Source organism: Leucoraja erinacea, chromosome 33 (genome assembly GCF_028641065.1).
Source record: "Leucoraja erinacea ecotype New England chromosome 33, Leri_hhj_1, whole genome shotgun sequence".
Lineage (NCBI taxonomy): Eukaryota > Metazoa > Chordata > Chondrichthyes > Rajiformes > Rajidae > Leucoraja > Leucoraja erinaceus.
The window spans coordinates 15,442,634-15,466,406 of record NC_073409.1 but is presented as its reverse complement, the minus strand read 5'-3'; the positions used below and the strand labels follow the sequence as shown (position 1 = coordinate 15,466,406).

The window sequence follows — 23,773 nt, the reverse complement described above, 5'->3', positions numbered from 1 at the left end:
CAGAGAACATGATCAAGTAACTACGCTGTTCAGGTCCAATTGCAAGAGAGCAACCCACAAAACACAGCCACATGTTTACTGTGCTCTTGTTACTGGGATTATGAGTAGGAAGGAACTGCAGTTGCTGGTTTAAACTGAAGATAGACACAAACAGGAGTAACTCAGTGGGACAGTCAGCATCTCTGGAGTGAAGGAAAGGGTGATGTTTCGGGTCGAGACCCTTCTTCAGACTGGTTAGGGATCAGAGATCACGAGATGGTTTTTGGCAACAAAATTTGGAGCAGGTTAACAATTTCAATTGAAGTGAGAGAACAAAAACCATATTGGAAAATTAAAAAAAGTTATTTACTAAGTAGTTTGAAAATTACAATGTTTAGCATTTATGTAACTTGATGCAGATTGATAGGACTTTGGCTAGGCCACATTTGGAGTATTGCCTGAGGGTCTGGTCGCCCTATTACAGGAAGGATGCAAAGTCTTTGGATGTTTACCATAACGATTTCTGGATTCTGGGGTATTAACTACAAGGCGAGGTTGGATAGATGTGGACTGTTTTCTCTGGTATGCCAGTTTGCAGGGAGACTTGATAGAGGTAAATAGCATTATGAGAGGCATAGATAGGGTAGACAATCAGAACCTTTTTCCCAGGATGGAAAAAATATATACTGGAGGGCAAAATTCAAGAGAGCTTATTGTCATGTCCCAGATAGGACAATGAAATTCATGCTTTGCTTCAGCACAACAGAATATAGTACAGAACAGATCAGTGTGGCCATATACCATTATATAAATATATACACACATGAATAAATAAACAGATAAAGTGCAAATAAACAGATAATGGGCTATTAATGTTCAGAGTTTTGTTTGAGTTGAGTTTAATAGCCTGATGGCTGTGGGGAAGTAGCTATTCCTGAACCTGGACATTGCAGTCTTCAGGCTCCTGTACCTTCTACCTGAAGGTAGCGGGGAGATGAGTGTGTGGCCAGGATGGTGTGGGTCCTTGATGATGCTGTAGGCCTTTGAGGCAGCGACTGCGATAAATCCCCTCGATGGTAGGTAGGTCAGAGCAGATGATGGACTGGGCATTGTTTACTACTTTTTGCAGTCTTTTCAGCTCCTGGGCATAGCTTTAAGGTGAGAGGAGCTAAGTTTAAAGATGATGTGTGGGGCAAGTTTTATTACAGAGGATGTCGAGTACCTGGCTGCACTGCTAGGAGTGTGGTTGAGGCAGATACGTTGTTTGGGCATTTAAGAAACTTTTGGATAGGACGATGGATATGCAGGGAATAGAGGGATATGGGTTATGTGTAGGTAGATAAGAGATGCATCATTTTCAGCAGACATTACTGGGCCGAACAGCCTGCTCGTGCTGTACTGTTCTATGTATCAGTAACAATATACACAATATATTGTTGGCATGGGCAGCACAGCGGTAGAGTTGCTAACTTACCGCGCCGGAGACCCGGGTTCGATCCTGACTATGGTTGCTTATCTGTAGAGTTTGTACCTTCTCCCCATGACCTGCGTGGGTTTTCTCTGGTAAGCTCCGGTTTCCTCCCACACTCCAGAGACGTACATGTTTGAGGTTAATTGGCTTGATATAATTGTAAAATTATAGGATGGCGTTGGTGTCCGGGGATCACAGGTTGGTGCGGACTTGGTGGGTCGAAGGGCCCGTTTCCGTGCTGTATCTCTAAACTAAACTAAATATGGTGTTGGTTTACAATACACCATCTGAGAAAGGGATTGGGTCATTTTTGGGGTGCAGGCCATAGTCATAGGTGAATGTCCATATGACTAATGATTGTGCCAAGCTTATGAAGAAGTCAAACAGTTTTCCAACACCTAATGATGCACTGAGAGTGAGGTAAGGCAGCCACTGAGAACTACTTAAGTGAGCTAAATTGTTAATGGCTTTAGGGGAGGGAGAAATGAGAACCGAATGGAACATCGGACACCTACATTTTATGACTTAAAACAAAATATTTCAAAGAATCACACCAACATTCAAACAAAAATGATTTTGTTCCTTTGTTGGCTTCAATGAAAATAAAAATTTAAGTTGCACAGAGACGTCAATAAAATGGAGCACTTTCTGAGCAGACATTCATTCCATTATTGATTTTTCATTAAATGCTGTTAATTTGTTCAACAACAATCACACCTTGCTACAAGCAGCTTACCTTGTAATTCATACGGCAGCGTTGGTAAATGGTAAGAATGACGGTAGTCTTGAAAAGGAGCAGAAATAAAGTTTGTGTCCAGAGTAGGTATGCTGGGAGTTCTCGTGACTGGTGATGTCTGATGGTGCAGATTTAAAACCCTACATGAAAGAAAGCCGAAAATCAAGGTCAATTTATACAAAAGACCAGAAACAAGACTGATGAAATAGGTTAAATAACAAACACTGAATAGTACAGGAACGGGACCTTTAGCCCACAATGTTTGTGGCGAATATGATTCCATGTTAAACTGATCTCATCTGCCTGTACACGATCCAAATCCCACTATTCCCTGCACTTCCATGTGCCTAGCTAAAAGCTTTTTAGACGCCACTCTCATATCTGCCTCCACAACCACCCCAGGCAATGTGTTCCAGGCCACCACAATGTAAAAAAAAAAAAAAAACTTGCTCTGCACATCTCCATTAAACTTTCCCCCTCCCACCTGATAGCTATATCCTCTAGTGTTGGACATTTCCATCATGTGGAAAAGGGTTCTGGCCTCATAATTTTATATACTTCTATCGTTTACCCTCAATCTCCAGAGAAAACAATCCAAAACTGCAGATGAAACCATCTAATCCAGGCAGCATTCTGGTAAAGCACCTCTGCAGCCTCTCCACATCTAATGGGATACCAGAACTGCAGGCAATACTCCAAATGCAGCCAGAACAAAACCCTATGGACTGCATCATAATCTTATATTCAATGCCCCTAGCAATGAAGGCAAACATACCAATTGCCTTCTATATCACCCTATCTCCTTGTGCTGTGAGTTATGAACTTGGAACTCAAAGATCCCTCTGCACATCAAGGTGTTAAGGGTCTTGCCATTGGCTGTGCAGTTTCCCCTTACATTCAACCTCAAAGTGCGCCACCTTGCCCTTGTTTGGGTTAAACTCCATTTACCGCTTCTCTGTCCACTTCTGCAGCTGATCGATATCCCACTGTATCTTCTGACAGACTTCCTCACTGTCTGCAACTCCTCCAATTTTAATGTTGTCAGCAAATTTACTCTCCAGTTCATTTACATTTATATCCAAGTCATTTATATAATATCAGCTAATATCAACGCTTTGGTTTTCTGTAGTCAATTAGTTACCTCTGTTCAACTATATAAACTTGAAAGTTAGTCTGACAACTATCCAGTCAGTGTACGAGAGGTCACTTGGTCATGGTGTCAAAGACCCAGTGGTGCCTCTGAACACCAATAGGGTGGTAGTTCTAGCAGAGAAGGTGCCAGGACGGTGGTGAAGACCACATAGATTTAAGGTGAAGGTGGGGGTGGAGGGAGAGAGAGTTAAGGGGACCCAAGGTAAAACCTTTATCCCAACACAGCGGGTGGTGGGTATGTGGGATGAACTGCCAGAGGAAGTAGTAAAGATGGGTACAATAGTTTTACAATGGATAAATACTGATAGAAACGGTTCTGAGGGATATGGGTCGAAAGCAGACAAATAAGACTAGACTAGTAAGCAACTTGGTTGGCACATATAAGATGGGCTGAGGGACTTATTTCTGTACTGTATTGCTGTGTGATTCTATTTTCTGAAAACCAGGAACAAAAAAAACATTGTTACTGTGTGTGCTTCAGTCGTGGCTATGAAGTTGTCCTACAAGTATAATCTTTACGCCTGATGCAACTGATTAGAGCCTTCTTTTGGAAAGCTTTTGATCTTTTTCAAGTGCTTTTAGCAAAGGTTAAATTAGATGACTAAAGATGCAGCCGGATTGTTTGATCATCTTTAATTTAAACAGCATTACATATACGCATATGTTTAAAGATTTTCACTGCAGTTAGATTTAAATAATCAAAGAGCCTTCTTTTATAAACGTCATGCAATTATTGCCTGGATTTATACAACTAATTTGAACAGATAGCATGGAGTTATGTCACAGCAAAGTACTCTGCTGGGAGGAGACGAGGGAAAATTAAGGACACATTTTAGGAAAATCAAGTTAGTAATGGTTAACACCAAATGTCAGTGCCTTGGAGTTTGAGTGGAGAAAGAAAACCCCTAATTATCAGCAGTTAAGCTTAACACACCGATAATTTTGCTGCAATCGCTTTAATTACAGAAACAGCAGACTGCAATTGACATATATACAGTAAAGCGTTCCAAGATGCTCTAAATAGGAATGACAAATGCATACAAGAACAAAGTCCTTAAGCTTTGGAAAGACTAATAAAACCATGTTGAAGAGAATCCCTGTGTGGAGGGGGATAATGAACACTGTATGTAGCAGCAATCCGTATTTGAAAAGGGAAAAAATATTTCTTTTGCATGCATTTCCAGCTTTCAAATTGCCATGGAGTTTATTTTTCCAAAGTACAAACTCATCTCAAATATATAAAAAGCATCGCAAGACTGAGATCCCTCCCAAAGCTTACCCTTTGTTAATGGGCGGTGATGGAGAAGAAATTGCTGGGTATCTCTTTGCCGGTGGCTCATCATCTTCTTCTTCTGATGAACTGTCAAGTGTCAGATCAATCACTTCAACTTTCCTACTATTATGTGACGAATGTCTCTGGTCGGATAAGCTTGGACATGCACCTAACAAATAAATGAAAACAGTCCATATTTTTTTTGTTGAAACAAAGATATTTAATTGTCAGCAAATAGGCGCCGATGATTTTGATAAATATTCACTTTTCCTGGTATATATGCCGCTTTCATCTCTGGGCAGGTTCATTCCCGTTGTGGACTTTCTCCATCAACAAATCTGGCTCTCAAACAAAATTTAATGAACTTCCAAAACACAATATGATTGTTATTTGAATTTCATGTAATAATAACAAACTCTTCTAGGATTTGAAACTGCAATGAAAATCAGAGAGTAACACAATCTTTATCAGGAAATTACATTTATTTTTTGTGTTTGCACTAATTCTGGGGTGTAGTTTCACAAATATTGCTGTAAACTAGTGAAGTGCACTATATGTCAGCTTCACTATAATTTGTCTCCATCTTCTGCATTTTAATATCCCTTGCATTTTTGTCTCATTTCAATCCAAGGCTGGCTTGACATTTAGCTTGTTTCCTGGGTGATTATTACAGCAGTTTTTGTTCATCTGCAGGAATGTAAGATGGGGTGCCTTTCACTTTAGTTATCATCCCACGTGATTTAGACAACAGAATCCTTCTCCAGCATAGGATTTAATGTAATTATTATTTTATAATTTAACTTCACTCCTTGAGATGAATGAATACTCTATTTCCTTTATTGTCACGTGACAAGTCAGTGGAATTCTATGTTTGCATACCCAAGGTATGCAAATAGCTGCCACATAAAGGGTGTTGACAAATGTTACAAAGTATCCCGTGCAAGGTCCCCCTTTGTCGTCTATCCCCCCCCCCCCCCACACACACACACAGACTCCTCCTTTGTTCTTTGCATTTACTTTGCATATTTGTTCACCTAAAGTACGTACCATCCACTCCATTATAAGAAGAATTCACTTCCTGAACTTCTTTCTTCGTTCTCATCGGTGACCACGCCCCATCTTCCTTAAACTGAATCTCATCGCAGTCCGTGCAACAACTGAGGATTTCCATGAATAATCTGTTTTATGAAAATAATTCACAGATCAATGAAGTTATTCCCTCCAACTATCATTACTAAACCGTTTGGAACTATCTCGAAGCTATTCAACTGTTAGCAATATTTGAATTTCTAGGAATTTGCCAGATCATGGCCATTTCTAAACTTTAACCTGCAATGAAGAATTGTTCAATGCAAGCTGGGCCACCTTTGGTCTTGATATCACTCACCTAACTACATTTATACAATGAGCAATTTATTCAATGAGCTATGTGAAGAATTTAATAAGCAGAATTATACATTTTAACTAAAAAACACCCAACAAGCTTAATATTGCCATACACACCCCAATAATTAATTATTAATTTACAAGACATTGCTGAAGCTAGCAATAGCTGAAGACATTGCTTGCTCTCCACTTAAATTGTCCTTAAAGAGAGTGCCTCAGAGAGTTATTACGGGATAGTTGAGCACAGGAAATTATCAGACATGTTTAATGACAATCCGGTTATTGCAGGATATACTGGTTACTTACTATTAAATTGAACTTACAATTGTCCAACACAACCATTTATGATAAAGGTCGACATTACTGAAACTTGCTCATTCCAGATGCACGAAATATAATCTTCACAGCTGCCATGGTTGGATGTGACACACTGCTATATCGTGAATTCAGATTACTATTTCAGTATTTATAACTACAAACTATCATATCTCTAATTCTGCCAACTGTAAATTGCGAAGCACTTTCTGTACTTGATCTTGTACTTCTAATGTTTACATATACAAAAACCAACGGTCTAGTTGCAGCCAATCATCGCATATGGGACAGAAATAAATCACACAGTTGAGAAAAGTCTCAGTTTCATTTCTAAGTTTGCAATATTGGCTACTTAACCCCTCAAGCCCATTTTGCCATGCAATAATTCATGTTTCTGTTCCCCAACTCCATTTTTTCTAAAATCTAAAATGTTAGTTATCAGTAAACTATATTGCCCCCCCCCCCCCCCCCCCCCCCCCCCCCCCCCCCCCCCCCCCCCCCCCCCCCCAAACATCTTTCTTGGTGAAGGACTACAATTGTCTAATATGAATATGAATAGATCCTGGTTCAATAGTTTGATACGATTTTAGTTAAAGCATCTCATATGCTCTCTCTAAGTCCTTTACAACTCTGGGATCCACCACCTTCAGCTGCTATTATTGTAGTCATCATTATGTTGCTTGTTAATTTTGGCACTGCAACATTTTAGCTTCCTCAATAATCACCAACCTTCAATGTAAACCTCAAAACTAAAGTAGTCAGCATGCCTGCCAATTTAGTTTTCATTTACTACAATCAAGCATCTTTCTTTAGAAAAAAATGCATTAGACTCAACCCCAATCTAATATGCTATATTACTTTGGTGGTTTTAGGATCAGCCAAACAATAATGAAGAAAGGGACAATCAATAATGGCCTCTTATGATTGATATTCGTTGAATATCAATGGAAATTCAAGATAATCAAAGGGACACGTCACTGCAATATCCTTGCTGCAACATTAAACATCCCAATGGCAGTCTTCACTGTTGCAGCGTACAAGAGTTGCAGTCACTTCATGAATCAAATCCCAAGCCAAACTGGCAAGTAACCAAGAGCAAACGTTTGTGAGAAAGGTGCAAAGGGCAAGGTTAAAATTACAATAGCTTTTCCAACTTGAATACCATTCTTTTAACTGTAGTGCAGCAAGAACCATAGATTTAAAAATAACCTCACACTTAACAGTTCCATACAGATGGGAAACTGAAACAGGTCAGTGTTCAGCAATAAATTCTATAACTAAGTAAGCCAACTATCTGCCACATACCAATTCCACAATTTTATTTTTACATTAGAATTTTCAATAACGTTCTTTCTTATTATTGCTTGAATACTGATGTGTAATTTTCCCTTCTGTTCTCCTATACTCAAGAGTGCTTCTAAAGTTTAAGTGTGAACTGCATTGATTCACTCTAACAAAAGATACTTCAAGGTACCCCATACATCAGCATTGAGCAAAGAGGACATCATTATATTGTACTGAGAGTAAAAAAAGCTGCAGATGCTGGAACTCAAAATCAGAAAATACTGGAGATACTCAGCATGTCAGGCAGCATCTGTGCAGAGAGGAGTTAACATTTTAGTTCAGATTACTTTTTTAATAAAAGTTGGAGCAGACAAATCGACTGAGAATGGGCAGATGGAGTTTTATCCAAATAGGTGTGAGGTGTTGCACTTTGGGAGGTCAATTGTAAAGGGAAAATACATAATTAATGGCAAGACTCTTAAAAGCACTGACGCACAGAGGGATCTTTTAGTCCAAGTCTATAACTCCTTGAAAGTGGCAACACAAGTAGATAGAGATTTGGTATGCTTGGTTCGAAGTTGGACACAAAGTGCTGGAGTAACTCAGCGGGACAGGCAGCATCTCTGGAGAGAAGGGCGATGTTTCGGGTTGAGACCCTTCCTCAGTCTGAATTCTTATTCGTACTTTTCTTACTGCCTATTATGCTTCCTGGCATGTAGGGCAGCAACGAAGGTCCTCCACTCTTTTCCGTTCTGGGCTAGCTTCTGGACACTACCCCAGGTCAGGTCCATTGTTTATATTCCTCCTCTACAGTTCGACGCCAGGTGGGTTTTGGTCTCCCCCTTTTCCTTTTCCCTTCCGGTGTCCAGTGCAGGGTTATTCTTGGGATGCTGTCTGGTTCTCTTCCATTGACATTCATCCTAGCATCTGTTGATAGCCCTGTAAGTCCATCACGCCCAGTAGTGTCGATTCCTTCAGTTGCTGTTTTCAACACATGTGTTTTACGAGACAGGGTTGTTAGTCCTGTGCTCAACTTCCAAACTGGAGGACCAGTGGATCGCTCTTCGTCTCGCCTCTACCCTTCGACCTGCCCAGCATGGGAGACCCTAACAGGAGACGAATCTCCCGCTGGCATAGCTCTAGGGGTCACTGAGAGACACAAGCTCCCCAACCAATCCAACGGGGAGAGTCTGAATTCACATCCCTCAATTCCCCTGGTCTATTGACCTCAAGTGCACAGTTTCATTCCATTCAATCCTTTCAAAGGAAAGAAAACAAAAACCAGGCAATATTCTCATCGCAGTCTCACCGAGGCCCTGTGCAACTACAGTAGTATTTCCTTACTCCTATAACTAAATCCTCCTGCTATAAAAGTTAATATGCCGTTTGTCTTTCCAATCTCCTACTGTACCTACATTTTGCATTCAATGGCCTTGAAACACAGTCCCACACAATCTCTCAGCATTGACAAATACTGTTTGAAGTCGCTCAATCTGGCTGTGCTCACTTTTTTCCCCACATTATATACCATGTGTGCACCCACCTACCCAGTTTGACCATTTCCTCCAAAGCCCACTTACATACTGACTATCATGCCCAGTTTAGTAGTAGCTGCAAACTTGGAAATACAAGTGACTGATATAGATTACAAATAGCTGTGGCCCAACCACAATCCCCTCAGAATCTAATTGGTCACAGCCTGTCAACCCATTAAAGATCTATTTCCACTTTGCTCGATAACCTGTTTATTTCTCTCTCCTCCACATGCTCTAACCTTGTTCACCCAAAGCTCTATACATGCTCCATCCACTGTTTCCTTTACATCTGCTTCACTGGTCAGATCTTCAAATAATCCAAAAGATAAATCAAACACAATTTTCTATTTGTAAATCTATGCTAACCCCGCTTTAACCTCCTTATCACTTTTAAGGTGTTCTGTAGTGTAATTTTATCTTTTATTATAGATTTTGGGCAAACAGGTCAGTAGATATTTTCTTTATGACTCTTTCAAATATTGGGGGTCACGTTTGCTGCTCTCCAAACCACAGGGAGAATTCCAGAAGCTTTAGGACACTGAAAGTTGACTATTGAGACATCCACTGAATGGGAGTGACTTTAGTGACATGGCTATGGGATGTAGATTATCGTTTCTTTTAATGCCTTTACCATTTCTTTATTTCTCATTATAAATTGTCCTGTCTACAAGGGGGCTATATTTGCTCTTGCAAGTCTATTTTTTTTACGTACCTATAAAACCTAATTGAGTGTTATTATGCTTCTCATAATCTATCTTGCATTCTATATGCCTTTATTTCTTTCCCCAAGTTCTAAAATGCTCCCAATCTCAGATGTACTGAAATTTCAGGTGACTTCATAAGTCTCTTTTGATTTAGTACTCTAATTTATCCCATGAGGTATGGAAGAACCACGTTCCCTTATGGGTTTTTGGCCCTTGAAGGAACATATTTCTTTTACAATTCATATGTTTTTTCTTTAAGTGCTAACCACTGCCTGTCTTCTGCCTCACATTTGTCAATGAATCATAGTCAACTCTCCTCACATCAATAGTATACTCCATTACCTTCTTCACATTTTATCTGTTTCAATGTTACATTTTAAATGCTACAAAATACTTCTCACTGTCCCAGGCAAAATTAGTTAATGCTGCTACTATTTGCTTTTCTGCATGTTCGAAGTACACTGTGAACTGATTTTTAGCAAGCCAACAAACCGGCCGACAAACTGGCAAAAGAAAAAGGATACAAATTTACTTCTGCAACTAAGTGGCTTAAGTGCATTGATTTCTTTATCCCACTCAGCCTCTCCAATTAAAATCATTGAATCAATCCTATCATTATGGAAAATTCAAACTAGATTGAAAAATATTTTGGCACAATTTTGTAAATTGTGTCACCTTGTAGATTATTCATCAAGTCCTTTGCGTTATGGCACAGGCGTTAGCATAAACAATTGATTAGAAATGCCACCTTTGGGAAGAGATATTATCTGGTGCCTCCGGCAAATAAATACCTGCCAGGCTACTCAAACAAACTGCTGGCATTTTTGGATTTGGTTGTAAAATGCAGAATTCACATTATCACTGGCCTCTAAGAATTTTCTGGAAGAATTAAATATCTTTCAAATAATAAGTGTAAAATTAAATTTGCTCATGTAAATCTTGCAACTGCATCATTCCTGAATTGTGGCACCTGGTGGAATGGGCCAGATGTTCACATTTCATGCCAACCTTTGTGGTTGGAGTAAACAGATTTGTGGAGATAGCTCAAATGGAAAATGGTGCATGTTCCTGCCATAATTAGAATGATAGTGATGATGGAATTACAGGGCTTGCGTTCTGGTGTGCTTCTTTTCAAAACATTAAGCACATTTGTTGGCAACCTGTCTACCTTCTCTCAGCTTTCTCCAATACTACTGCAGAGCCTGCAGCAGTAAAAACAGACAAATTGGTCATTGCTGAACAATAAATACATTTGCCTATATAATAGAATTTTTTTTTTACAAATTAATCTGCTGTGATGACTTCACCAATGCTCCATTTGAGAGGTGTAAGCTTCTGATAGTGGGGCCCAAGGCAGTTTGTGTTAGCACATCACAAAGACTGATCGAAAACTGATTGGTGCAGCATTTGCTTTAGCTAATTAAGGCATTGCTTTCATCCTCTCTGCTAGCTTCCTTTTTTAATGCACCAGGTTGACCATGTTCCCGAGGGGAGATAATAGTTCTACGTTTTCTACAAACTAGTTCATTGAATGGTTTTGATGCCGTTGGTGATGAAAGCCAGAAAGTGCAGAGTCAAAAGGCTACACTCAAAAAGAATCACCACCAGCTAATCACTGAACTAATTATCAACTCTGCGAGTCACGCCAGAGTTATCAACCCTACTGTGGGAAAGATAAGCAAAAGAGACTGGCTCAATGGGGGGCAGTGTTAGCTGTGAGGAGGATGCTAGGAGACTGCAAGGTGACTTGGATAGGCTGGGTGAGTGGGCAAATGTTTGGCAGATGCAGTATAATGTGGATAAATGTGAGGTTATCCATTTTGGTGGCAAAAACGGAAAGCAGACTATTATCTAAATGGTGGCCGATTGGGAAAGGGGGAGATGCAGCGAGACCTAGGTGTCATGGTACACCAGTCATTGAAGGTAGGCATGCAGGTGCAGCAGGCAGTAAAGAAAGCGAATGGTATGTTAGCTTTCATTGCAAAAGGATTTGAGTATAGGAGCAGGGAGGTTCTACTGCAGTTGTACAGAGTCTTGGTGAGACCACACCTGGAGTATTGCGTACAGTTTTGGTCTCCAAATCTGAGGAAGGACATTATTGCCATAGAGGGAGTGCAGAGACGGTTCACCAGACTGATTCCTGGGATGTCAGGACTGTCTTATGACGAAAGACTGGATAGACTTGGTTTATACTCTCTAGAATTTAGGAGATTGAGAGGGGATCTTATAGAAACTTACAAAATTCTTAAGGGGTTGGACAGGCTAGATGCAGGAAGATTGTTCCCGATGTTAGGGAAGTCCAGGACAAGGGGTCACAGTTTAAGGATAAGGGGGAAATCCTTTAAAACCGAGATGAGAAGAACTTTTTTCACACAGAGAGTGGTGAATCTCTGGAACTCTCTGCCACAGAGGGTAGTTGAGGCCAGTTCATTGGCTATATTTAAGAAGGAGTTAGATGTGGCCCTTGTGGCTAAGGGGATCAGGGGGGTATGGAGAGAAGGCAGGTACGGGATACTGAGTTGGATGATCAGCCATGATCATATTGAATGGCGGTGCAGGCTCGAAGGGCCGAATGGCCTACTCCTGCACCTAATTTCTATGTTTCTATGTTTCAATGCAAGTGGCAAAATTACTGCATCAAATGGAATATAGTGGAAACCCTCAAATGAGGCAAAGGACATCTACTACCATAATGCCCTCACCTCCCACTTAAATACTAGATTGAGGATAAGCTACCACAAGACAGGCATAACCCAAGAGTCAATTTGGCACATCCACATCAGCAAGTGAGTAGCATCGCCCCTGAATTAGTGTGCATGTAGGTCTGCTAGATCAACGAAATGTGATATTTCTTCTGCATCATGTAGAGATCAAATCTCTCTGCTGTATATCATCAGTGGATTTAACAAAGCATTCCACATTGTCAGCAGATGGCTCATTTGCAATACCAAAAAAAAAATAGGATGCCCACCAATATTGATTGAATTATATGTTATATTGCGGTTTACAAAGCTCACTTAACATTTTAAAACATTATGATGGGTTTTCACAGACCAGGAGTAAAAGTGGAAGACTCGTCTGTCTTAATATCATTGAGTCTTTGTGCCATAGAGTCAGAATACAGTAACAAGGTCTTCATGCCGACCAAGATGCCCTATCTAAGCTCATTTGAACATGTATGTGTCATATCCCTCAAAACACTTCCTGTCCAACCTGTCCAAATGTTTTGAATGTTATTGTGTCTGCCTCAACTACTTCCTTGGGCAGACACAAAATGCTGGAGTAACTCTGCGGGACAGGCAGCATCTCTGGAGAGAAGGAATGGGTGACATTTCGGGTTGAGACCCTCCTTCAGACTGATTCCTTCTCTCCAGAGATGCTGCCTGTCCCGCTGAGTTACTCCAGCATTTTGAGTCTACCTTTGATTTAAATCAGCATCTGCAGTTTTTTCCAAAATCCTTCCTTGGGCAGCTTGTTCCACATGCCCACCACCCTGTGTGTGAAAAGGATGCCTCTCAGGTTAGTGTTGACCCTTTCCAGTCTCACCTTGTACATATGCCCCCTATTCCTTAATTCCCCCGAGCCTGAGAAAATGACTGTGCATTCACACTGTCGATTTCCCTTATGATTTTATACACCTCTATAAGATCACCCCTCAGCGAACTGTGCACCAAGGAATAAAGACCTAACCTGCCCAAACTCTCCTTATAGCATAGACCCTCAAGTCATGGCAACCTCTTGTAAACCATCCCTGTACTCTTTCTTAGAACAGGCGGCCAAAACGAGTCACTTGTGATAATAAAGTATCACTCAAAACTGAACACAATTATCCAAGTGAGGCCAATGACTTGTGCTATTGCGTTTGAAGGAGTCCAAGATGTTCTGTGTTTGTTAAATCACAAATTATATTAAAACTATTTTATCTTTTCATTTGCAAAATTTGTAAAGCAAGAGATTCTATGACTTTCCTCAACTTTGGTGCAGAATATCAGTTGCTAATGATGATAAAAAATAGTCAGAAGCTGGTTAATCTCCTGTGAGGATGCAGTAACTCATGCAAACCATGCTTGTTTTGACAAGCTGAAATTTAATCATTCATCTAATGGCCATATCTCTGCCATATCTGCCATATAACGGCCATATCTTTATTTTTACTTTCTTTGCGTTTTCTAGAATCAGCCTGATTGTCACCTAATTAGTGAAGTCTTTATACTAACCACCTCAAATGCTTCCAAGTTTTGTATCATCTGCAAATTTGTGAAGTTTCTGAAATGGTTCCATCTTAAAGATGCAATGTGCAACAGCTCGTGGAAGTGTATCTGAACTGCATCTCCATCTACAGAACCAAAATAAATTTTCTTTGCAAATAGAATGGTCCTAGAAAGCATGTATCATCTCTGAATCCAGTTATAAACCGCAAGATATCAAGCATTAGGGTAGAAAGGTTTTTTGACCTTGTTGTCCATTGAATTGGATTATATCCGATGTGTTTTCAATTTTATTGACCAGCAACACTTGCTCTCTGTCTGAAAAGGACAGCTGTAGATCCTGGTTGCTCGCTATTTTAATTCCTCGTCACTTTCCCATACCAACAGTCTGACCGTGGCCTCCTACACTGCCAGAGTTGGACCACGCACAGACTGGAAGAACAACGCATCATATTCCACTTGGGTAGGCTGCAACACAATGGCAAGAATTCTCAAAATATCAAGTTACACCCCCCACCCCCCTCCCCCATCATCCTGATCCCCTCCCCCTCCCTCATGCACATCTTACTTTCCACTTTCATCACTCAGTAATGTAGCAGTAAGGCATTTTCCAGTCACCTAGGACTCCCGCTATGTTCAATAGATGAAGACCATTATAAAACCATTATAAACAGCAACAGATTACTCCATAGAATAAGCAGACACCGATGCCTTTAAGTGATACAAATCCAAAAGCTACACTTTTTGCTACTCTGTCCATTGTCTGCAAATGAATTCTGCTCATAGCCTAGATAATGGTTGAATTTAAGAGCAAAATACACAGCAAAAAAAGGTTTCAACCTGCTGGACAAAAAAACTCAAATGTGGCAATAAGCTAAATGGGGCTCACTCTCCCAATTGATAGCCAGCTTGAGAAGTTAAGCAAACCTCAAGGCAATCTCTAGCAGCCAACACTTAAAAACTTGCACAAATGACAAAACAGTGCGCTGAATAGAATTAGTACTGTATACTAACCACCAAATTAATGGCAAAACTTATTTTTTCTGATTTAATTGTGTTACACATAATGATCTTCATGCTGTGTAATATAGATTTGAAAGCTGAAATGCAGAAGTCATCTAAATTATACACAAATCAGAAAAACATTGCACTGGGATTCTACTGATCTCATAGAATGTAAAATACTTTGGCTGCAGGCAGTTAATTTGGTTAATGTAGACCACATGAGCAGTCTGGAAATTTAATGCTTAGTTTTAGTTATATAATGTTTCAGATATACACTTGCAACAAACATCACAAAGCCTCTTTCCCAATAAGCTTTTTTTCCCCCACATAATTACAAAATATACCCATTTTCAACACTTCCACGAATAAGTGCCTTATATTTTGCTTGGGTAGGTTATAACACAGCGGAATGAATTTTGAATTCTCCGATTTTAGGTAGGTTGCCAAACCCCCTACACCCCTTCGCTGTGCCACAGCTGGACGCACCCATTCCTCCCTTCCCCCAACATCTACATTCCTTCCTCTGGCTTGACAATTCACTCTCTTCTATCCTCTCACACCTTTCGTCTTTTTATGTCTGGCCTTTTCCCAACCATCTGACTATATAAAAGCCCCCTCGCCAATACCCACCCAGCACAGAGCAGCACGGTGGCGCTGCGGTAGAGTTGCTTTGACCTGACCCTCCTCTCGTCCAGGTTTCTACCTCACTCTCTCCTCAACCACAAACAGTCTGAAGAAGGGTCCCGAGTCGAAATGTCACCTATCCATGTTCTCCAGAGATGCTGCCTGAACCACTGGGTTACTTCAGCACTCCCTTTTTAAAAAAAAAACTTCCAAGCCCAACTCAATCGCGTAAAAAAATCTCCCTCATTTCCGATTTTAAAAAAAAGCAAGTCTTCATCATTTCACCTTGGGATTCAATACTATCAAAACTCGGTAGACATTAGGGAACCTCTGCATTTTGCTGCAGGAATACATCGGTGACTTTTATCAAACCCACCTTCAAGCAGTGAAAATTTTACAGCATCCTAACTTTATTAGTGTAAAGATAGAAAACATTCTATTTCGTGTGCTAACATCCAATGACAAAAGCAAGTTATGGACGATTCAGCCTGTAGTACCAAGATTTTTGCCAAAATATCAGGTATAGCAAACATCAGGTCTTTCTAATCCATCAAATACTGACCAATGATTTTATTTTTGAATCTTTACAGCCTGTACCTCACACAATCTTTACCCTTGCCCCAATTTTCTTGCCTCTTCAAAGCTCATTCTGACCACACTTTATATTTAAAAGGATGATCACTAACACAAAGAGCTTCAAGCATATGCCAATTGTAACTTTCACCAAAGTCACATGTCAACATGCAGCCAAGAATGACATCCAAAGCATGCCTCTGAATAAACAACATCTATAGTGGGACCGTTAGAAAATTGATTTAATCAAAACATCAGATCCACCACTGCAGCCGTAGAAAAAGGGCAATGGAAAAATATTTTGCAACAATAATTTATCTAACACCAGATATCACCAGGATTTTAAATACGAGTCAATTGTGCTTGAAGCAGTATAATAACATAAAAAAGCTCGAGATAGTGTTGAAGGTAAGGAAGTGCAGAAGACCCAAATAGAGCTCATACAAAAACAGAGCATTTAAAGTAAATGGGCCTGGGATGGATAAACAGACAGACACCAGTCAATCTGACGAACGGCTTAAGATTCCACCTCAAAATTTAAAGAATTTCCTCCACCAGCACAATTTTTCAATCAGATCTAATTTGTCTCCCCTGAAAGAAGATGCAACTCTTGTTATTGTTCAAGACTATGTGGCAGACACACAGGAAGTGTGGGTTGTATTGCAGCCAAATATGACTATTTCAATGTCAGAAAAGCTGTTTTCCAAGAGGACTTATTGGCATGGGGATCCTAAATTATTCTTCTCTCTTCCTCACATAGGAGCAGAAGGTATGCCATTTCACAACTGGTCAAGATCAACTAGAAACAGAAGAACAATCACAGGTTCTGCTCTCATTTCTTCACCTCACTCATGCAGTACATTTACCACTAGGCTAGTAAGCAGCGTTAGTATTCATCCTCAATGCTAACCGCCACGTGACATTTTTTTTTTGCTGTCACTCAAACCTGCAAAGGAAACGGGCTTTCTCTTGTAAATAATATTTTGACCTTTCTTGATCAAGGTTGGAAAATATACCAAGAGTCTGTTTAATCAAGGTGCAATATACAATATTGAAAATGTAGAGCAGTTGCTAAATGTACCACCTTCTAATGAGGTCATAGTCTCTAAACATTCTCCATACAAAGGCACGCAATTTAAATGGTAAATACATTCACATAATGGTGTATTTAGTATAAATACTGCTCAAAGCAAAACATGAATTTTTATTTGAGCGTAGGATCATTTGCTCACCCATCAATAATTAGATGTTCATAAGGGCCCTTTTTATCACACACTGGACAAACCCACGTAGGTTTTTTCTCGTTCATCTGAATGTAAAGAGTTGCATCAAAGCATTGTAGATGCGAGCAGGTTATAGCACGACATGGGATCGTCAATCGCATTTTGCCCAGCTGTAAAAATAAATGTATGCATTCATGACCAACTAATCCAGATCACCAGTACTATCACTCGTCACACTTCTATTAACAAAAGCTAGCTTTCAATTTCATGAAGCCTAGTGAAATAAACATTTTATGCAGGCTATAATAATGAATGAATAAAAAACAACTTTAATATTGCCTGGTAGAAACAAGGAACAGCAGATGCTGGTTTACAAAAAAGGACAAAGTGCTGGAATAACTCAGTTAGTCAGGCAGCATCTCTGCAGAACAAGGATAGGTGACGTTTTGGGTCGAACCCTTATTCTGTCGATGAGTCTCGACCCAATACAAGTTTTCCAGGGATGTTGCCTGACCTGCCGAGTTACTCTGGCTTGACATCTTAAATATTGTCTATTTTGTAAAATGCAACAAAAGACATGTTACGTTCACATTAGGTAATTTTCCACGTTCATTATTTATACGTACAGAATTCTAATACAACTAGCCAAAATGTAAAGACTTTGCGATTTCATAAAATTGTTTTCAATGTTTAGTTTAGTGTAGAGAAACAGCGGGGAAACAGGCCCTTCGGCCCAGAGTCCTTGCCAACCAGCGATCATCCATACACACGAGGAACAATTTACAGAAGCCAATTGATCTACAAACCTGCACTTCTTTGGAATGTGGGAGGAAACCAAAGGAAATCCATGCGGTCACAGGAGAACGTACAAACTCCGTACGGACAGCACCCGTAGTCCGGATTGAACCCGGGCCTCTGGCACTGTAAGGCAGCAGCTTTACTGCTGCGCCACTGTGCCGCCCTAACTATGAATGTTGCCTTGTTCACTCCGATGCAACTTTGTTCAGCCTCCAGCACCGTAGCTTGGCCCCGCAAATGTTTACACATGGGTAGTTTGATCAAGTTTTCATAAATTGTACCGTCTTTCTCTCATCTATGCACTATTTCAGATCAGAATCTTATTTCACAAATGATGCAAAATTAGCATCATAAGAGGTATTTTTAGTTTATTTACATTTATTCATATGGGCAGTGCAGTTGTAGATGGATCAGCAGCAACATCCCCTGAAGACGAGGCATCATGTGATGGTGGATGGAGTTATTCACTTATATTTGCTCTGTTTTATATTAATATTATCGTCTCAAAATATAAAATAGTATAAAAGATTGTTACTGAAAAGGGTAAGGTGATGTCATATCATTAGGCAATTTCAATAAATGTTTATGTACAGAATACTAGTGTGACGTACAGTAACTGAGAAGTTCGCATACAACCAGCAAATTCACGCAGTTAGCAATCCTCATTCCTGTGGATGCTGGAAAGCTGACAGTACACTGTTTGTCTGAAGGCAAGATGTTTTTAAATTGTTAATTATCAATATTGTTATACGATAATCTGAAAACACTCTAATATATCAGTTTATCTCTCTGGAATTAACTCATCTGCTGCTTGTCCACATTTGTACTTGCATCCATGTTCAGAAACACAAAGCCAAACAGTTTCCAAGTACATCATACATAAGGAGGTATCTCAAACAATTACCATTCAATAAGTAAATCAATGTAGATATCAAACACGTGTCTATCGTCAATTTTAAAATCTTAAGAATAAATGCAATTCCTATTATAGATCTATGGAAGAGAAAGCCATTTGGCTCATGATGTCCATGCTTGGTATATGTTCAGAGCAAGTTTAACGGCTGGTATCATTGCAGGCTATTGGCAATCCAGTGCTTATCCAAGTACTTCTGAAGTGTGTCAAAGCTTTTTGCCTTTACCAGGCTTTTGGACAGCAAATGGCAGAGAACCGCTCTGTGTGAAAATATCCTTCCTAACTTCCCCCAATCATTGATTATATTTAGTTTATAGTTATTAATATTAATATTTAGAATGTACCTTTATACATCTCCTGTTCTTATCCTCCCTCTGCGCCCCCCCCTCACCAAACCAAGTCTGTCTTTACAGTCTGCCTATGCCACTCAGCTTCTCTGGACCCCCCCCCCCCCCCATCCACTCCACCCCCACCACCCTTTATTCTTAATAAAACAATGCCAGCCTATTAAATATACTTCATTAGCTCTGACAATATCCACAATCCCTATGCCCTTTCTGGAAAATGTTCTCCAATGTGGTGACCAGAGGTTTATCCAACTGAAGTTTTATCCGATTAAAGCATGGTAGTTGTGTTTTAGTCTTCTACATTTCAGCCAATAAAGGAAAGTATCTCAGATAGCTTGTCTATGTGCAGGCTCTCCTCGGGAATCAGTGGACCCACCTTCTCTATTCCTCAGTACGTATTAGTCCTCTGACGACTATCTGCTCCTTTGACTTATTTTCCTTTCTCAACTGCACTCTCATTTCTCTCGCTGCGAATTCCTACTCCTAACCACAATAGAGTGATACCCGCTGGAGAGTGTACATTAATAATATAAGAGGCAAGTGCTGGATTAGCTGTGAACACACTAACACCTGAAGATGGCTTCTTGGGCTTCCTGCAATCATACAGTTTGGCATAGAATAAGCCACCCACTTCAGGAAGGGAGGACACATGATAAAATTAAAAAACATTCTTTGGGGGAAGTCACGGGAACCCAGAACAAGATAAATGAGAGACACAAGGTACTACAGATGCTGGAATCTCTGGCAAAACACAAAGTGCTGCAATAACTCAGTGGGTCAGATCATTTAAATGACACCAAGTGTTAGATGATTGAATAAAAATGAGCTATTTTTATAACTCGTTTGCATAATAGGTACATTGAAAACCTGTTTCAGTTAACATTAATAGAAGAAAAACATTACCACCTAACCCGAATCTGCATTTTCTGTGCTTCTTTTGCACTTAGAAGATAGATAAATTGGATTCACAGTTTTAGCTGCTACAGCTAATTCTATTTTAACGGAAGTGGCGGCGCTGCCCTGGCAGCAGCGGCTCGCCTGCAGTCCGTTTGTTTTTACTTTTTTGTGTTGTTTTTTTACTTTTGTCTAGTTAAGTTTTTGTTTTTTAGGGTGTGTTTATGTGGGGGGGGGGGTTGAAACAGGGCTTGCTGTCTCTCCCTTCGGGGGAGTGTGACTTTTTTGTTGTATCCCCTTCTCTGCCTCCGTCTGCGCTGAGGCCTAATGGCGGAGCTGGCGACCTCGAGACTCCGGAGGCAGAGCCAGTCAGAACTTGCCCTGGGCTCGCTCCCGTGAGGGCGGTCCAGCTCGGGGCTGGAACGGCGCTCCGGTGAGGGCCTGTGACGCTCCCGTGAGGGTGGCCTGGCGCGGGGCTGAGACTCTCTCGTGAGGGGCTGTGGCGTTTACGGCGCTCCCGTCGGGGCGGCCCAGCTCGAGGGAGGAACGGCATCCCGTCGGGGCAGCCCAGCTCGAGGGAGGAACGGCACTCACGTGAGGGCGATCCGGCTCGGGGCTGGAACGGTGCTCTGGTGGCTGGGACGGCATTCTGGCGGCGGTGACCTGATTCCGGGGTTCAGCTGCAGGCCAGCGGCTGCGTCCACTGGACTGGAGGGCGGCAGCTTCGACCACCCCCGCCGCGGTGTTTGAGCCGGCCCGTTTGTGGGGCTCGGTGAGCCATGGGACTGTTTGTACCATCGCCCGGTGGGGTATCGCCTCGGCGCAGAGGGAGAAGAGGAGGGAATAGACTGCAGCCCTAAGATTTTTGCCTCCACCACAGTGAGGAGGTGCTTGGAAGACTCACTGTGGTGGATGTTAATTTGTGTTTATTGGTGTTTATTATTGTATTATTGTATGTATGACTGCAGGCACGAAATTTCGTTCAGACCGTAAGGTCTGAATGACAATAGAGGAAATTCTAATTCTAATTCTAACTTCAACAACCTGGGCGGGATGGTGGCGCAGCAGCAGAGTTACTGCCTTACAGCGCCATCGATCCTGACTACTGGTGTTGTCTGTACAGAGTTTGTATGTTCTCCCCATGACCTGCGTGGGTTTGCTCCGGTTTCCTCCCACACTCCAAAGACGTACAGGTTTGAAGGTTAATTGGCTTGGTATAATTGTAAATTGTCCCAAGTGTGTGTAGGATTGTGTTAGTGCATGGGCATCGTTGGTCGGCTTAGACTAGGAGAGCCGAAGGGCCTGTTTCCGTGCTTGTATCTCTAAACTGAACTTTTCAGAGCAAAGCACAATAATCAGGATCCATGCAGCACCACAAGCAAGTTGTTAAGTCTATGAATTACATCCGTTTGGTGCTGTTAATCAATAAAATTCAATTTGTGGTTTAGATCCCAAACAGTTAATAAACACGGCAAGAGGAAGAGAAGGTAATGTAATCATTAATAATTCAGATGTGGTTGTACTCACAGGACACAACAGAGACACCCGCAAACTGGTTGTGGCAATTTCACTGTCGGGATCGGCTGTTAATTTCTCTTTGACTGCATGTGGAAGAATATTTTCCAAATTACTTAAGATGACTAGATTTTATTTTAATACAAAACACTGTACAAGTCATACTGCCCCCCAACCCCCCTCGCCTTATATCCATAGGCATCGCACCCTCAGAAGTCATTCCTCATATACAAGTCAGTAGTGAACTGCAGCTGTAAGTAGTGAACTGCTTTTTAACCTCTGTGATAATCACAGCCAATCCGCGTGTATGTACACAAACTTTACAATGGGAGCTAATGCAGAGTAAATATAATCATGTTTAAAATGGTATTTTACTTCCTCAGTCTGCAGCGCAATGGCTAATTGTAATAACCCCACTGCCATATTATCTGAGATCACATAACAAAGTAACTTTCTGATCTGGCATAGTTTAGTACTATGCAGCACAGAGGCTACCAGTGACGGAAACAGACTATCTTAATACAATCTGAAACATCCATTATGCAGCCGTGAATGGGGTTACTCACTTTGACAGGCAAAGCAGCCGACTTACTGTTTTGTTTCACTACAGCCTGAAAGTGTGAACACAAACATTTATTTAATGTCTGAATCTAGCCCACATTTCCTCAATTGTCCCTTCCTGTTAAAAATCAAGGCACCAAAAAAGCACTGTGCATGATCGGCCTACACAGGATAAACACCATGGGGCTGAAAGGAAATAGGAAGTTTCTGGCTTGGAGTGATCTAAGTGGCGGGTAATTCTGCTTCTAACAGATCATTTCTACGTATTATAGCTCTTGGAACAATATCTATTCTTTGCTTGCTCTCTCCTTTTTCCTTACCAGACTTTAAAAAAAATACAGCTAACACGGTGCAAAGCCAACCACACCCTAAGAGACAGAAGGGGAAAATAAAAGCATAGCTACCAGGTTGGGTATGTACATGAAAGTCATTGTCTCAATTCTTTCACACCCAGCATTCCAGACCTAGCTGCCAAAACCATGACAAAATATTTTCTGTCAAATATATCACAGTTGTAAATCATTCCTACCCTCCACAAGGCAGGGAAAGGGAGGGAGGCACAGGCAGAGATCAGCCAGTTCATTCTTTAAACAAATTGGCCCAAGGGCAAAAATATTTCATTAGCTGGGTTTGATTTCTATTTGAGCTGTTGCGGCAGCGTCAATATCCACTGTGCTCCCAGATCATATTTATTGGGTCAACGCCACTTTTGGCACTGGCCCTCCAGTTAACTAAAAGCACCAACACAGGACCTTTCACTTCTGGACTCCATCCAGAAATGTAGGTCTTCTGAAAGCTTGTGCCGAAAAATAAAATCACCATTTATAGCGACAAATGGCAGACTAATTACGGGTTATATCAGCTCTCATTTATTATAATAAGTGGGAGGATTAAAAATTACTGCTGAATATAGACTACTTGATGTTGTCAAGAGTACTTTAAGCTTAGAGTGCTAGTGATACAGCATGGAAAGAGGACCTTTGGTCAATGTCGACCAAGTTGGCATTCTGGGCTCGTCCCATTCCCCCAGATTTGGCCCATACTTTACATGCTTTCTATCCGTATATCCATCCAAATGTCTTACACAAGTAAGAATTGCACCAGCTTGTTTTGTACTGTTAGACTCCTGCTAGTGGTATTCGTTCATGAATTCCTAAAGCAAACTTACTGGTGTTTATTCAGGTCATCGAGTTCACAGGGGGTTTTGCTGCCCACATGGTCGACTGAGATTGTCATTTCAGAACCTCCAGTAATGAAAGGTGGTAATTCACAACCAC

At 40.9% G+C, this 23,773-nt stretch overlaps 1 protein-coding gene across 3 annotated transcripts in view; it reads right to left on the bottom strand.

Moving 5' to 3' along the window:
• Positions 1–23,773, bottom strand: part of pias1b (protein inhibitor of activated STAT, 1b) — a 118,323-nt gene that overhangs the window by 5,785 nt on the left and 88,765 nt on the right. For all 3 annotated transcript variants that reach the window (XM_055661436.1, XM_055661437.1, XM_055661438.1), the window contains 5 exons: positions 21,948–22,021; positions 17,478–17,638; positions 5,659–5,789; positions 4,618–4,780; positions 2,187–2,326 (listed from right to left, as the gene is read on the bottom strand). In XM_055661436.1, coding sequence (XP_055517411.1) covers positions 2,187–2,326; positions 4,618–4,780; positions 5,659–5,789; positions 17,478–17,638; positions 21,948–22,021 — 669 coding nt within the window. The remainder of the gene's footprint in view (positions 1–2,186; positions 2,327–4,617; positions 4,781–5,658; positions 5,790–17,477; positions 17,639–21,947; positions 22,022–23,773) is intronic.